This window comes from Nomia melanderi, chromosome 4 (assembly GCF_051020985.1).
Source record: "Nomia melanderi isolate GNS246 chromosome 4, iyNomMela1, whole genome shotgun sequence".
Taxonomy (NCBI): domain Eukaryota; kingdom Metazoa; phylum Arthropoda; class Insecta; order Hymenoptera; family Halictidae; genus Nomia; species Nomia melanderi.
In genome coordinates, this window is record NC_135002.1 from 992,998 (window position 1) to 1,007,488 (window position 14,491).

Sequence of the window (14,491 nt, forward strand, 5' to 3'; positions counted from 1 at the left end):
AATTGAAGAGTAATAGAGAATTGAAGAGTAACAGAGAATTGAAGAGTAACAGAGAAAATTGAAGGGCAACAGAAAGACAAAGACAAAGAATTCCAAAGCAAAGAAGAGCGAGAATTGGAGAGTATAAAATCAAGAGAAAACAGAAGAGTGAAAGAGAATGAAACGCAGAGAGAGAGTATAGGAAGAGAGGGAATTATAGAAGTCTACTCACGGGTATTGCAGTAGTCGCCCTTCCATCCGGAGAGACAAACCCTCTCGCCGGTCGGGCTGCAGCTGTAATGGCCGAAATTGTCGTCCCTCGGCCTGCAGAGGTTCTCGCAGCCCTTCCCGTAATAGTGGGCCACGCAGGTCACCCGGTACTCGTACACCATCTTCGAGTGGGCGCTCCTGTACTCGTCCTCGGTCCAGTTCGGACCGACGTCCAGCCACTTCTGGGTGGTCAGCCTCGTTATCAGCACCTTCTCTGCAACCGGGAGAAAGGGGATCGGTTAGATACATTGTTATCGATCGCCTTATCGATGCGGTTCATCGCGGAGCTTCTAATAATGAGAGAGATCCGTGGGATGATCCTACGAACGCTTTGTTCGCTCGTTTACCGAGAGAATTCGAGCGGAGCTCGTCGACGTTATCGATGAGTCTTATTAGATATAAATTCCCTTAACGATAACGCTGTCGATAATTATTCCGCAGGGGGTTTACGTTGAAAATCTTCGAAACGATCGTTTCGAGGGAACTGTAAGGATAAAGTCTCCTTTAGGATCATTAGATTCTCAATTTTCAACGCGAACGCCATATCGAAATGAAGAAGAAACGTACAATTCGACGAACAGTACTCCAAAAGGAGCAACAACCGTTTCAATTGGTATATAATAACATCACTCCCCCCCCAAAAGTCCAACAGCCGGCAATCCCAGCGATTTCCCGGTGACCACCGACACTCGCTTTCAATTTACCAGCGATTAACTCTCCACACCTGATTCCCCTTCGAACGGAGCCTCGTTCCACGAACGATCGGCGGAACCAACCGAAAAGCCAGCCTCCTCGCGATCGACGGTGGTCCAGTTTTCAAACACGAACACCGTTCGCGCATCACCGCTACATCACCGGCAACAACCGACTCCCTTTCTCGATGCATTTATGTATCCACGTAGCAATGCACGTAGCGCAGCGGCCGCCGCCGATAATCGGGCCCGGTCGAAAGAGGCACGAACCGAAACGCGAGAGTAATTAAGCGTGTCGATCGGTGGGGCAGGAGGTGCGCCCGATGATGCGATCGAAGTGCATCGGCCTCGGCCGAGGGACCGGGATGGATGCGTCCACCGAGAGGGACGGAGACGACCAGGGAGAGATCGACGGAGAAGAATATGGACGGACGGAGAGGATTGGGAAATGAAACTGAGAGGGAACGGTAAATGGAAGTAGAGAATTCCAAAACAGAAAAGGGATAGAGACGATAGATAGTAGAAAACGGAGAACTAGGAAGTCAAAGAGAATTGAAGTACAAGGAACGGACAGAGAGAATTGGGAAATGAAACTGAAGGAAAGGCGAAGGAAAGCAGAGAATTCCAGAACAGAAAACAGAGAGACAATAGATAGTAAAAAATGGAGAACTAGGAAGTCAAAGAGAATTGGAAAATGAAACTGAAGGAAAGGTAAATGAAAGCAGAGAATTCCAGAATGTAAAAGAGGCAAAGGCAACAGTAAAAAGCAGAGAAGATCAGAGAACAAAAGAGTAGCAAAGAAGGACTAGAAAGTAAAAGAGAATTGAAGTATAGAAAATCGAGAGGACGAAGACGAAGGCAAATGAAAGAGTAGAAGCCAGAAAATTCGAAAGACAGGAATAAAGTGCAAGCAGAAGACAGCAAGGGAATCAACAGAGAGGTAAACACGGAGAGTAGGAGGCAGCGAGTAAAGAGGGAAAGAGATAGATCGGAGGGAGGGCAGACCGGACGTTCGTCCGCTATTGCTACTCCGCCGGCGGCACGCATCCGGCACAAAGAGAGTAAGCAGCGTATACACAGAGCGCGCGCGTTGCGGCTCTGGGAAAGAGGCGTTCTTCTTTTCTTCTCTCCACCCATATATCCCTCTGCCTCTCCGTTGCCCGTCCTAACCACCCGAACATCCCTTTTCCCTCCGTTGATCATCATCTTCCTCCGGTGCACCCCGAACGCGGCCGGTGCGCGTCTTCGGTTCAGCTACTCCGCACTACCTGTTTTCGCGCAGAGGAAGAGGATCGAGGGCCGAAGGCTTCCTACTAAACGCATTATCGTAATGGGCGCCCCGCTCGGGGAATTAGGATCGCTGTTAGGCTGCCTATTCTCCTCTTCTTCCTCTGTCTCTCCCTTTCCCTCCTCGCTGGCAGGTTTCGGCCGCGGATCAGGTGCCCTACCGAAAAACGGCGCGTCTCACGATGCAGCCGCGGGCTGCGGATCTACGGCCGGCACCCGGCCGGACCAGTTTTACGGTCCGTGCGTGCGTGCGCGACGGAGACGGCCCCGGGCCACCGAAACCCAGTTCCCCGCAGCATGGGCCCGGCCCGCGGACCCGTGATCTATGCTTCCAACGGCGGTGCCAACGTTTTCGAACGGTTCAGTCCCGCAGGATTGTTTGGGTCTCTTCTGCGGCGATGCATCGTTGTTCCCGCGGCTCATGGGAGTTTCTTCTCGAAGCTTTAACCTCTTGGCCACGACGCGCCACTATGGTGGCTCCGTCGCTACCAATGTGTCATATATTATGCCCAATTGTATTACTAATTATTATTCTAAACTGTTAGAGGTAAATTAAGAATAAAAAAAAATTCAGCCGTGCCGTGCTTCTCGAGCTTCTAAGCTGTCGAGTTCTCGAATTGATAAGTTGCTGGTGTTAAAGTTCAACGCGAAAACCGATGAATAAAGGCGTCAGCGAGAAACGCTCGAAGCGATCGACATCGAAGGCTTCCAAAACTAGAAACGAAACTGTAATTTCCAGATCGGCAAGTACACTCGGGAATCTCAGCGGGCAAGAGAGGATCGAGCGATCCTCGGCGTCCACGGTCGCAGGTCGCTGAAATCATCCCCGGCACCAATGCGCCGCAGATTGGCCGCACTTTACGATTCGAGACGAAAGCGAGGGGATTCCATCGGGGTTGGTAGCCCGCGAAACGCGAAATTGACGTTTACGATTCCCGTGGGGATCGATTCCTCCTTTGAACGTTGCGCTCACGTGCGCGCGTACACGCCGGCTGGCCAGAAAATGGTCCTTTCGTTCCACTCGGCAGGAGAGAACGGAGCGGGCCTCCTTCGGAGAACGCAAACAGCCGACCGGGGGAAAAAAGAAACGTCTCGGGGAATTAAGAGAAAAAAGAGAGAGGGACAAATTGGAAAAGAAAATTAGGAAAAAACAAAAGGACCTGCAGCGCGCGGCGGGATTCGCCGATGGCGTGCCCGGGGATACTTAAATAGGATAGCTTCTTCCCAGAAGGGAAGTAACGTCCCGCTGTCGGCGAAACGGGAATCCTTCTCTCTCCCTCTCTCCTCTCTCTCTCTCTCTCTCTCTCTCCGCCTTTCGCGCGGCTGGGCTATCTTCCCAGGTGATGCTGTTACGAGTTCTGAAAACGCCGATGTTCGCACGCCACTGCAGATGGATCGTGTACGCGCCATCGACTCCGTTCATCCTTCGGCCCGGACCTGGCACACACAGCGGCCCGTCCTATCCTCCGTGATTTCGTGATTTCTTTCCACGTTTTCTCTCCTTTTTCTTCTCCTTGCCGCGACCTTCACCCTTTCGCCCACCGGTTTCGTCGTAGGATTCTGGGGGATCGGAGCAGGACTCGTTTCTTCGGGTTCTCGCTCTTCGAGGATGATCCTTGGTTAACGGTTGTCGATTAATCGGTTAACGGTTGGATACATTTGTAATTTATTCGAACGAGAGAAGATTATGGGGCAGAGCTTGCAAGAGACACTGGAGAAACGGTGGAAACAAGATTCATTACGAAAGTGGGTATACGTATATTCGCGAGGAGACAACGAAAACTCGAAACAGAAACGGCAGGGCGAATGGGTTAATGCGCCATTGTGCGGGAAAACGATCTTTTGTGCGCGAGGAGGAAGTTGTAGCGTATACGAATATGCAAATGAGCGTGTGTGAAACGAATTCGAAATAAAAAATGAGAGTGTACGGGGATTCCGTGGATTATTGTGTTATTCGCCGGTTTAGTGTTCCTTCGAGGGCCGTTAAAGCACACTTTAAGGCCGAATAAAACGCCGCACCGTACCAATTAGTAATTCTAATGACCGCGCGATGCTTTTAATCCGCGCTTTTTCCTTTTACGACAAATTGCCGGCGTTTCTTTCTTCGACGACCCGCGCGGGGCGGGGGCGGAGAGAGGGGGGATTGAAATTTTCTGGATTCCTCGGCCTCGAACTTCCCCGGAGGACTCGTTAACGAGAAATCGCTAACGCCGACGATGAATATTCACCGACGTATGAAACATAATTGCATTAAGACGGAATTATTCATAATTCGGCGCGTGTGAATTGTTTAAAGAGCGCGTCTGGATAGCAACCGCGGCGACGTAGGAATTAGGCGAAAATGAGCGGAGATTCAAATCAGTAACTGTACAGGCCGAGTGCCAGTGAAACGAGTAACACGAATCAGGTGTCTGGATCGATTTATCATCCGGCAACTCCGTTAATTGCTTCGCGAAACTTTCCAGTTTAATCTTCGGAGGAGCATCTGACATTGAGTTATTGAAACCTTCGATTCACCGGGTTGCCCTAGAAACCTTGACAAATCGTCGGGAAGATACCACCGACGAGTCTTTAGCTGATCCGAAATCGATCTTCATTCCCCTTTAACCTCTAGTCCCAATGAAACCTGCAATTCTCGACTATCGAGTCCTCGAGAACCAAAAATTCCGCAATTCCCAATTAACAAGATCCCTCTGCTGCTCGAAAATCCAAAAACTTCGAAGTTTCCTTCGATTCTCTAGAAACCTCGGAAGATCGTTTCGTGCTTCGACTTCCGTATACCTTCGACGGGCTGCGAATTCGAAGATTAACAGAGAATTGAAGAGTAATAGAGAATTGTGGAGTAATAGAGAATTGAAGAGCAGAAAATCGAGAGAAAACTGCAGAGTAACAAAAACTTCGAGCTTTCCTTCGATTCTCCAGAAACCTCGGAAGATCGTTCCGTGTTTCGACTTCCGTATCCCTTGGACGGGCTGCGAAATCGAAAGTTTCAGCCCCGGAGTGCCGAGACGAGGAGAAATTGCTAGTCGAAGGGTCCTAAAACTGGACCGAGCCGAGAAACTCGTCGCCCCAGTTCCAGGTTTAACGCGGCCAGTCGAAAACCCCTCGTTCCCGCCGTCGGCGTCGGCGGTTTCGACGCATTATCCCCGCGGAGTGCAATTTCAGCGGCGTTTCCAGGCCCGGCCGCCGGTCTCTGGCTGTTCGGGGCGCCCGCGTGTACGCAGCGCACCTGTAAACGCCCGGTGAACTCGAGGCCAGCGCCGATTCAAGGTATTCATTAACGGACGCGCGCTGCGCTCCGCTCCGCGCCGCGCCGCGAAGTAGCCAGACATTTTCTATTGTTCATTCAGAAACGAGCGGGCTGCGAAGGATAGCCCCGAGCTGGCAGGTAGCCAGATGCATTACTTACACGCCGTTTCCTCCCCGCCTTCTCCTATCGGCGGACCGGAGGGGAAAAAAAAAACGACGAGCCGTTTCGTAACCCCGATCGCTAGTGTTGTCTCGGACGGTTAACCCCGTTTCCCATCCCTCGCGACGACGCTTCGCTCGTTCGAACCCCTCGCGCTCCGAGCTTCTTCCCCTGTGTGCGTGCATCCATTAGTTTGTTTAATAACGTACCGATTAAATCGTTGATTCTGCGAACACTGGAATGACTGGAAGTGACTGCTTTCGAGTTTCTTTTGTGATTGTTGACTGTGTTGCGAGGATTGAATATTTGAAGTGACGTGTAGAATAAATTGTTTTGAATACTGTAATGAATTTTTAATGAAACTGGGAGTAATCTATTGTTAGAGCTTTTAGAGGGATTACGTGTTAATCGTAGTGAATGTTGGGTGGTTATAGTGTTTGAGATAATACGTGAATCTACGGGTAGAATTAATTTATAGTTTGTTCCATTGGATCGTAGTAAATATGATGAATTTCGTGGTTTTGCTGTGTTAACGAAGGGTGACTGTGAGTTTTTCACTGTGAAGTTGCACGCGAAATTGTTGACCCTTTATAAATACGACTCATAAAAGTTGCTTTGGGTATCAGATGCTATCGATTTGTTCGTTTAGACGTTGAAAGTTGAATAGAGTTCAAAATTCAAAATCAGTTAAAATAAATACTACACAAAAAATGTCACCTACGTTGATATGCAACGAACCGTCCACAAAACACGTCCGCTCTCAATCGCGATTCCATAAAAACACAATAACGATCGCTACGAGTTCCGAGTCAGATCGTCAGGCAACAGTGGAATAAAGAGGAGCGGCCTCGGACACGATCTCTTCCCCGAATTCCCAAGGTTTCCGGCCGCTTATCGTCTCGCGAACGCGGTAACCGGACCAATTGCCACCCGTGGTCATTACCATCGCGCGAGGAAGAGGCAGGTGCGCCGCGCGAGTGAGAGGCGAGCGAGCGAGCGCGCTGCAACTGCACCGATCCGAGAGAAAAGCGAACACAAAGAGAGAGAGAGACAGAGAGAGAGAAAGATAGCGAGAGAGAGAAAGAGAGAGGTTGACAATCGACGATGACGTAAGCCGTGTCACTGGCTCGAAGCCCGGATTCCCGTTGCCGGTCGCGCTCGCGCTCGCAAGCGCCCACACCGCAACAGAGAGCTGGCACCGCGTCTCGTAAATCCTTACGAACCGCCGCCGCCGCCGCGATTCATTTAAACGAACGTCACCGCAAACGAGACCTCGAGGCCGAGAGATGCGAACGAAAGGAAAAGCGACGAGGATCGCGTTACTGGAACCGAGTTTGTGCGAACGAGACGGCGCGAACGTGGATTCAGGATCGAACGGTGAAACGGTCTACGGTCTTTCGGGGTTCCAGTTCAGTCGTTGTCCTTGGTTCTTCGGGAATGACGACGAGAATGTGGATAGAGACGCGCTAAGAGATGGTTGCCATTAAGTAATGGCTCCAAGATATATCAGGGATCTTTGAGATGGTCTAGATATAGAGCTAAGCTAAATTTGGAGACTTCGCAGGTATCTTCGGAATCTTTCGAGACATCCTAGGGATATCCGCGTCGTTTACACCTTAGAAAACTCGGAGGTTGAAGATACTCCAGAAATATGCGCGGAGAGATAGACTGAGGCAATTAACAGTAGAACTACCAGTCGAAATGACTGGTTTCGATATTTTTATTTAGCAATCATTGATATCTTCGAAATGATTTTGAAAATAGTTTCATTTCAGTACTATAATGAATGCCTGAAGAAATTGAAAATAATCTGTTACAATTTTTATAGGAATTGGTAGTTCTAGTGTTAATCGAGCGACCTCGAGCGACTAAAGGCGTCCCTCCTATCCAAAAGCAAAGCGATCAACGCGAATCCTAGCCAATCGGAGCAGTCTACTTTCCCGAGTTCCCAGGTCTGGCGTCCGAAAAATTCGGAAAGATCAACGTCCGACCGGGGAAGAGCGAAAACCGTCTCACAGGTGTATCGTCAACAATATCGCGAGGTGGGCGGCAAACGCCGAGCCACCGGCAAGAGAAAAGGGGAGCGCGCGGGGGTGGCGAGGGCCTCGGGAAAGGAGGACGCTAGCGCGCCGACGGGAGGAGAGAGAGAGAAAGAGCAGGGTACGAGAGCCTGAGAAAGGAAGCAGCATCCGAGCAGCGAACGGCAATAAAGGGCTCGTTTCAGCGGGCCGTTGGGGGCATTATATTGTGGCCGAGCGGCGCGCGGCGCGATAGAGCCCGTGTGCACAATGCGAGCCGGTGTTTCGGCGATAAAGGCCAGGAACGTGTCCAAACAACGTCCGACCGGCCGCGGATATTAATGGGAGCCGTTTCTCGCCCCGCGCCAGGTAGAACGTCGCGTCTCGTCTCGTCTCGTCTCCTCTCGGCGGCTGTGGGATAACGGTAGGAATTCCGTTCTCGAGGTGGCCCCGAGACAAAAGAGGAAGCACCGGACCCTGCTCTTTATGTTCCTCGATTCACTTGGTAATTAGTGGCTTCCGATGAGCCATGGGATAAGAACCTGCAGGATTTTCGGTCAAAGTTAAGTGGAGGATAGGGCTATTGGTAGTGGCTGTGATCTGTTCGTGTAGATCGATTGGTTGGGGAATGAGTAATTTAACCCTTTGCACTCGAGAGGTGACTCTCGCCACTTGATTTGACACAGTAAAAATATAGAATGTGATATTTAATATTAAACTTTGTATAATGCCCCGATACTTGTTCGCCTCGTAAAGGAATGTTAGATGTATCTGGTAAGAAACAACCGAGTGCAAAGAGTTAACACTTTGACTGTCACTTGAATTTGAGTGACACTATTCTTTAGAAACTTGAAGCATCGAATGAGCCGAAATTTTTTTGATGAGATATAAAACAGTAGAATCTTGACTCAGTTTTTGCTTTATTGAGAAATTCTCGACTGCATAGGAGCTTCGATGAGTTTACTTGGCAAAGTGTTGAAACGGAGCTTCCCATTGACACGTTGATGAATGTTGTCTATGAATGTAGGTGCAAATGGCGGCGATGTTTCTCCTATATTCTAAGTACTGTACTATAAATAATCAGTTAACCAAGGATCAATCAACAAAATTGCTTGTCCATCACAGATTTCAAAGTGAGCGTCAGCGTGTCAACAATGGAAGATATCTCGTTTCAACTTTGAAAGACACAGTTCTGCGTCGAGTCTCCCAAGATACTCCAAGCGTTCCATCATTCTAGACCCGAAGACAGCAGCTAATTTTCCCCGCGAGCGCCATACATACCCGAAAATCAGCGAGAATCGTTCACCCAATAACTCCAAGAATCCCGACAAATGGCGCGTTCCGCGAACGAACGTCTGTCGAACGGCAGGAATGATTCGGACAGGGTTGCCCACTGACGAACGACGGCTCCGGGAAACCGTGCATGCAAATGACTCCATCGGGCGAGGATGTTTATTGCTTCCGCATCCGGGGAAAGCTCGCCGGGGGCAGATCACGGGCGAGATAACGCCGAATTAAAACCGTCGATCGCAAGCGGCGCGGCCGAAATAACGAAATTCAATTTGCTGCCGAGCGAGCGAGCGAGTTAGCTAGCGACGGGAGAGAGGAGACTCTCCGAGAGCGCCGACGAGCGATACGCATGAGAGCGCCGGCACGGACGAGCGTAGCTTCCGGTCTCCGGTTCACTCTAATTGCCAGGCAGACGCAGGACCTCGGGGAAAGAAACTAAGCGGTCGCTCGGTCTTCTTAGAGGCAACCCGGTCTCCGGGAGGCACGAGATAAGGCGATAGCTACTGTTGCTAATGTACCCGTCGAACTTCGGACGCGATGAGCATTAACCGTTTGAGTCCCACGGGTTCTCGCAGAAACCCGGTCGAGAAATGCCAAGCGAAGCGATCGCGCTTGTTTCCATTCGATTTAGAAACTGAATGACGCTTCTCTATTTTTACGAAAACAAATTTTAAGTAACGCGATCGTTAGGTTTTTCCAGTTTTAGGCGGGCAATAAGAAAAATAAGAATGAATAGTTAGAAGGAAAAGAAAAATGAATAAGCTTCATCTGATTCTACGTCTCGAATGTTAACCCTTTGCGCTCGAAAGTTTTTCATTGGAAATATTCAACATTTTCTGACGAGATAGACGACACTGTTTGAAACTGATTCAACGATAATTAACAGATAAATCAAGCGACCAAGTCATTTTATTTAAACATTTCCTATAGCGATACAAAGTTTCATTTAAAATACTAAATATTCAATTTTATAGTTTCGCTGTATCAAATCAAGTGGCGACTGAGGGTCACCTCTCGAGTGCAAAGGGTTGAGATTACGCGGTTGATTCGTGGTGTTGAGAGAACGTCTCCGAGACGAGCTGTCACGAGGCTTTCGAAGTTCGATCATTCGTCTCGTTCATCGATTACCGAGATTCAATATCTCGGTGAGAAATAGCCTTTACCACACGCGAACCGCGTAACACGACCACGGACACGCGATACGAGTACCATGCCGCGGCTAATCGTAACAAGAACTAGTGATCTAGGTGGGTAGCTCTCTTCGAAATGAAACGGAATGCCGAGTATTCGCGAGAGATTGAAACCGTTCCGCCGAAAGAATCCCGAAGAACCCCAAAAAAGTCTGAAAAGACTCCGTCTCCGTGCGATGGTCGTTCATGAATGAAAGGGGGGAAAACGCAAAGCTGGCGGAGTCTAGATTCCACGGAAGGATGATCGAAGTGGTTAGGTGGATTCGGGATACGCGCGTATAGGATCCATCCGTATCCCCGTTGTACAGAAGGTTTCGTGTTACCGGTGGAAGCTAGGTGCTACGGTTACACAGGAAGGAAACACTAGTGCCTCCGCCCGGTTCTCCGTCCCTGTTTCTCTCCCGGCGCGCATGTGTCCGTCGCGGAGCGTTGTTCTCCGTTCGCCAGCGCAAAGCGGTGACACAACGGAGCCGCCGCCGCCGCCACTTTGTGCACGTGGAGCACGTATTGCGGTAATGAGCGAGTCGGGCACGAGTGAAAACTGGTCGGCGTGGAAGAGGAGCCAGCGACCGGGAGAGGCAGCTGGAACCGATCGGCAGAATGCGGGCAACTCGCCGCCGCCGCCGCCGGTCTCGATGGGAAAGCCGAACGCGCCGGCGGAATGGCAAATGGAAGCGCCGCGTATCGCTGCGCGATCCGAAGGATGCGAGCGAGAGCAGCTTGTTTCGGAAAATCGACGAGTGGAGGAACAAGCTCGACGAGATCTTCGAATTTTTGCGCGATCGAGTGGCGAACTGCTATCAGGCGCCAGCGTGCGAGCGTTCCGACACGAGTTACACGAAGGAGAAACGAGTCGGAGTTTACCTAAACTCGATATCATCCCCAGGAAAACCTATCGTCTGTCGAAGAACGAAAACAGTCCGCTCGTTGACTCGAGGAATCGACGGACCAGAAAAAAGGCGAAGCTTCATCCGGTTTTTACGCAGCCCCCGAGGACGCGGAAGAAAGACGAGTACAAGAGGAAGTTAACCAGAGCTCTCGAAAAAAGGGAAAATATTTGTCCGCAGAAAAGTCAGTCAGCGGCACAGGAAGCCGGCACGAAAGCGAGAGAGAGAGGGGGGGAGAGGCCGAACGGAAGGGAGCAAGGTTTTAAACCGTATCGAAACCATAAGAAGGGAAAAAGGAGTAGGTCGCGCGGAGGTTACGTCGTCTGGTGAGTGTCGCGCGGCCGGAAGTGGCTTCTCGACTGGTTCGGACCTGATGCCTGGCGTATCGGGCCGGCCCAGCTGGACTGCACATGCCCGGGAACCATTTAAAACCTTCTTCCCCGTATTTAGAGCCATACAGAGGCAGAAGACGGAGAGAACGTTACCGGGGACTAATTTTAAGATCATCCTCCGAGGCTCCGTCGTCGTCTCCTTTCTTTTTCCCGCTCGCCGGTTTTTTCCTCAGCCGTTTCTCTGTTCTTTCAACGACGCGCGAGCGCGAGCGCGAGCGGCCGGGCGGCTGGTTCCCTCTCTCGTTTTTTTAGCCGGTGGGCGCGTGCGGAAGCACTGGTCCCGTTGCGGCTGATACCGCCGCCACCGCCGCCACCGCCGCTCGTGTACGCACTGGCAGATAACGCTTAATAGGAAGGTTACTTACCGGATGAGTGGTGTGTCGTGTTGTCTGCGTCGTGATAAGCCTCCACTATTAACGAGAAGGTGCCCTGGGAACAGAAAGGACCAGAGTTAGCGTATCGATCACGTGGCCTGGGCATCCAGCCCCTTTCCGTCTAGCTTGTCTCGAAGGTAGACTGCTAGATCGGTAGTTGCTGGTAAAGTTTATGGTACACTACGTTCACGTGGATGATGTAGATAGTTGAATTGATTAGCTTCACTCTTGTGTAGCTTTCTTAGCTCTGATCTGTTCGGTTGCTCTACTAGATTCAACATCAATGGTAAAACTACCTAATTGACTTTCGAAAAGTTTCGGATTTCTATTAACCCTTGGCAACTAATTTTCATAGTATTCCTAGCGAAAATGAGAAATGCTATAACATTTCCTCGACCTTTTATTTTCCTTAGTACAAAATTCGGATGTAGAAAATCTAATAATTTTAGGGTAGTTTAAGATTCATTAAAGTATTTAATATCATAACTGGTAATATTGGAGCCTAGAGTTCAAAGGGTTAATTTACAGTGACGTCCGATCATCGCTGAGCTAACTGATTTCTCGGAGAATCGCGTTATCCCTCCAATCATTGCGAAAGGAAGAAATCAAGAATGCGACGCGAGAATAATGAATTGTTCGTTAGCTTCCTTCGCGTCCCTCGCCACCCCCTCGGCCAATCAAGGGTGCCCCGGTCGAAGGACTGGGACTCGGCAGAAACGACGACCATTCACCCCGACGATCAACCGAGAATTAAACGTCCTCGTATCCTTGAAAAGGTTAACACACCCTCCTCTGTTTACGACTCTCCCGGCCCAGGTGACACGTCGAAGAGCACAGCCCGTCCTCTTCGAGACAGCAGCGCGATCGAACGACAGGTACTCACGGAACAAAGAGAGGGAACACGAGGCGGAACAGAACGCGAGGAAGGCAAACATGTCCCGGTTTCGGCGCGAAAAACGCGGCAGCTGCGCGCGCCGGCCGTCGCGTATATCGCAATTAACAATAAATTAAGCGTCCCGAGGCGGCGTGGCGCGTCACGCGCGCACCTGCCGCGCATTAGAAGGGTGCCGTGGCCGGCGAGCGCCTGCCTAAAAAGCCGGTAGGCGCGCGACCCGGTCACGTGGTCGCGGGATAGATAAAGCGTGTCGGTGGCAACCCTCCGTCGCGGTGGTTCTCAACCAATTCTTTCGCGACTTTCGTTAATTAATTTGTGGATAGAGTGTCGTATAAGATTATTTGATTCTCGATGAATTTTAATTGAGTGATTTGGATAGACTATCGTGGAGTGATATTTGATTCTCGTTGCATCGCATAGCTCGCACTCTTTCAAGGAATGATTTCAATCCGAAGCCGATTCGCTCGCGTCCGTTCGAAGAGGACGAAAGAAACGGTTGAGAACCGCTGCGCCGCAGTCAGCCCCCGTCCGGAATTACCGTGGAAAATTGGTGGGGGCGGAAAGAAAGAGGAAGCGAGAGTCACGAGCGGACAGATACACGAGTCGACTCGTGTCCGACGCAACCCTCCTCGTTCACGGGGGTTGCGGATCGGTTTTATATAACGAGCGGACGCCACGTGCCCCGCCGCTCGTGACGGTTAATCGCCACGCGAAAATAAATAATCGATAGACACCGGTTGAAGGTTTACACGGAATGCGCGCTCCCCGGAACAGGGAAACCTGTTACCGGACGCCGACGCTCGCGACAGGAAATCGGAGCAACACGTGTTGACTTCGCTGATCTCGAATCTGATCGGAATTCTCTAGCAGTATCATTGTCTTCGCGACGGAGATTCGTTCGAGGCGGCGAACGCTCGGTACGACGAAACTGGAGAATCTTTGTTTACCGAACCAACACGACCGGTCCATTATTCTCGACTTCCCGAGTCAATTTAATCGTCAGCTTCGGTGTGTTCAGCTTCGTACATTGTTCCCAGCGGTAGCTAAAGGATCACCGAAAGATCCGATCGAAAATCCGCGAAATCTCGCGATTTACGATCTCCGGGGCGTCGCGTCGCGACGCGTTCCCCCGGTTTCCCATCGAATTTCATTAGAAACCCCGTTCCGTGGCGAGCAGCGAGCAACGGATTACCCAACAATGGGCCACACATCGTCCCCGCAATCGATTCCCGGCCACCTACGACGTCGCGCGTCCGCGGAAAAGGAAACCGATCCGATCGGTCCGCGCGCGCGTCTGCGTGGAAATCGGCGGGAAAGGCTGCCCGCGGGTCCGGCGGGCGCGGCGGGGGCCCGCGGTGGGCGTCGAATCGCTCGCGCGACCATAAATCCAGCCGCGATACCTCCCTATGGACAAACATCGGCGCGGCCCACGCTCCGGGGCCCGGCGACAACGCACGCTCGTATTATTGTGTAATAAGTACGTGCCGTACACGCGGTACGTGTGCACGCCGCGATAATGCGACGTTTAATTATTAACGTCACACGCACCCAGACACGGAGACAAGCCGTGTGTACCTGACTCGCGGCCAGCGGGAGAGAAAGAGGGGTAGAGAGAGGGAGAGAGAGTGAGAGAGTGAGAGAGAGAGAGGAGAGGAGCGGCTGGTATTACACACGACCTCGTTAGTCGTTGCCGCACCGTGAATAATAAATGTTTATATCCGGCCTCCCTGTCATCGTCGCCCGTTCCTGTTCGCGTAAACGACCGCCACTGGGAACGACTCCATCATTAAAAAAATACGTGACCCGCA

At 51.0% G+C, this 14,491-nt stretch overlaps 1 protein-coding gene across 1 annotated transcript in view; it reads right to left on the bottom strand.

Annotated features, from left to right (window-relative positions):
• Delta (neurogenic locus protein delta) overlaps positions 1-14,491 on the bottom strand; it is a 63,815-nt gene that overhangs the window by 23,598 nt on the left and 25,726 nt on the right. The window contains exons 3-4 of the mRNA XM_076366620.1: positions 11,780-11,843; positions 212-463 (exon numbers count right to left, since the gene is read on the bottom strand). Of these exons, the coding sequence (XP_076222735.1) occupies positions 212-463; positions 11,780-11,843 (316 nt within the window). The remainder of the gene's footprint in view (positions 1-211; positions 464-11,779; positions 11,844-14,491) is intronic.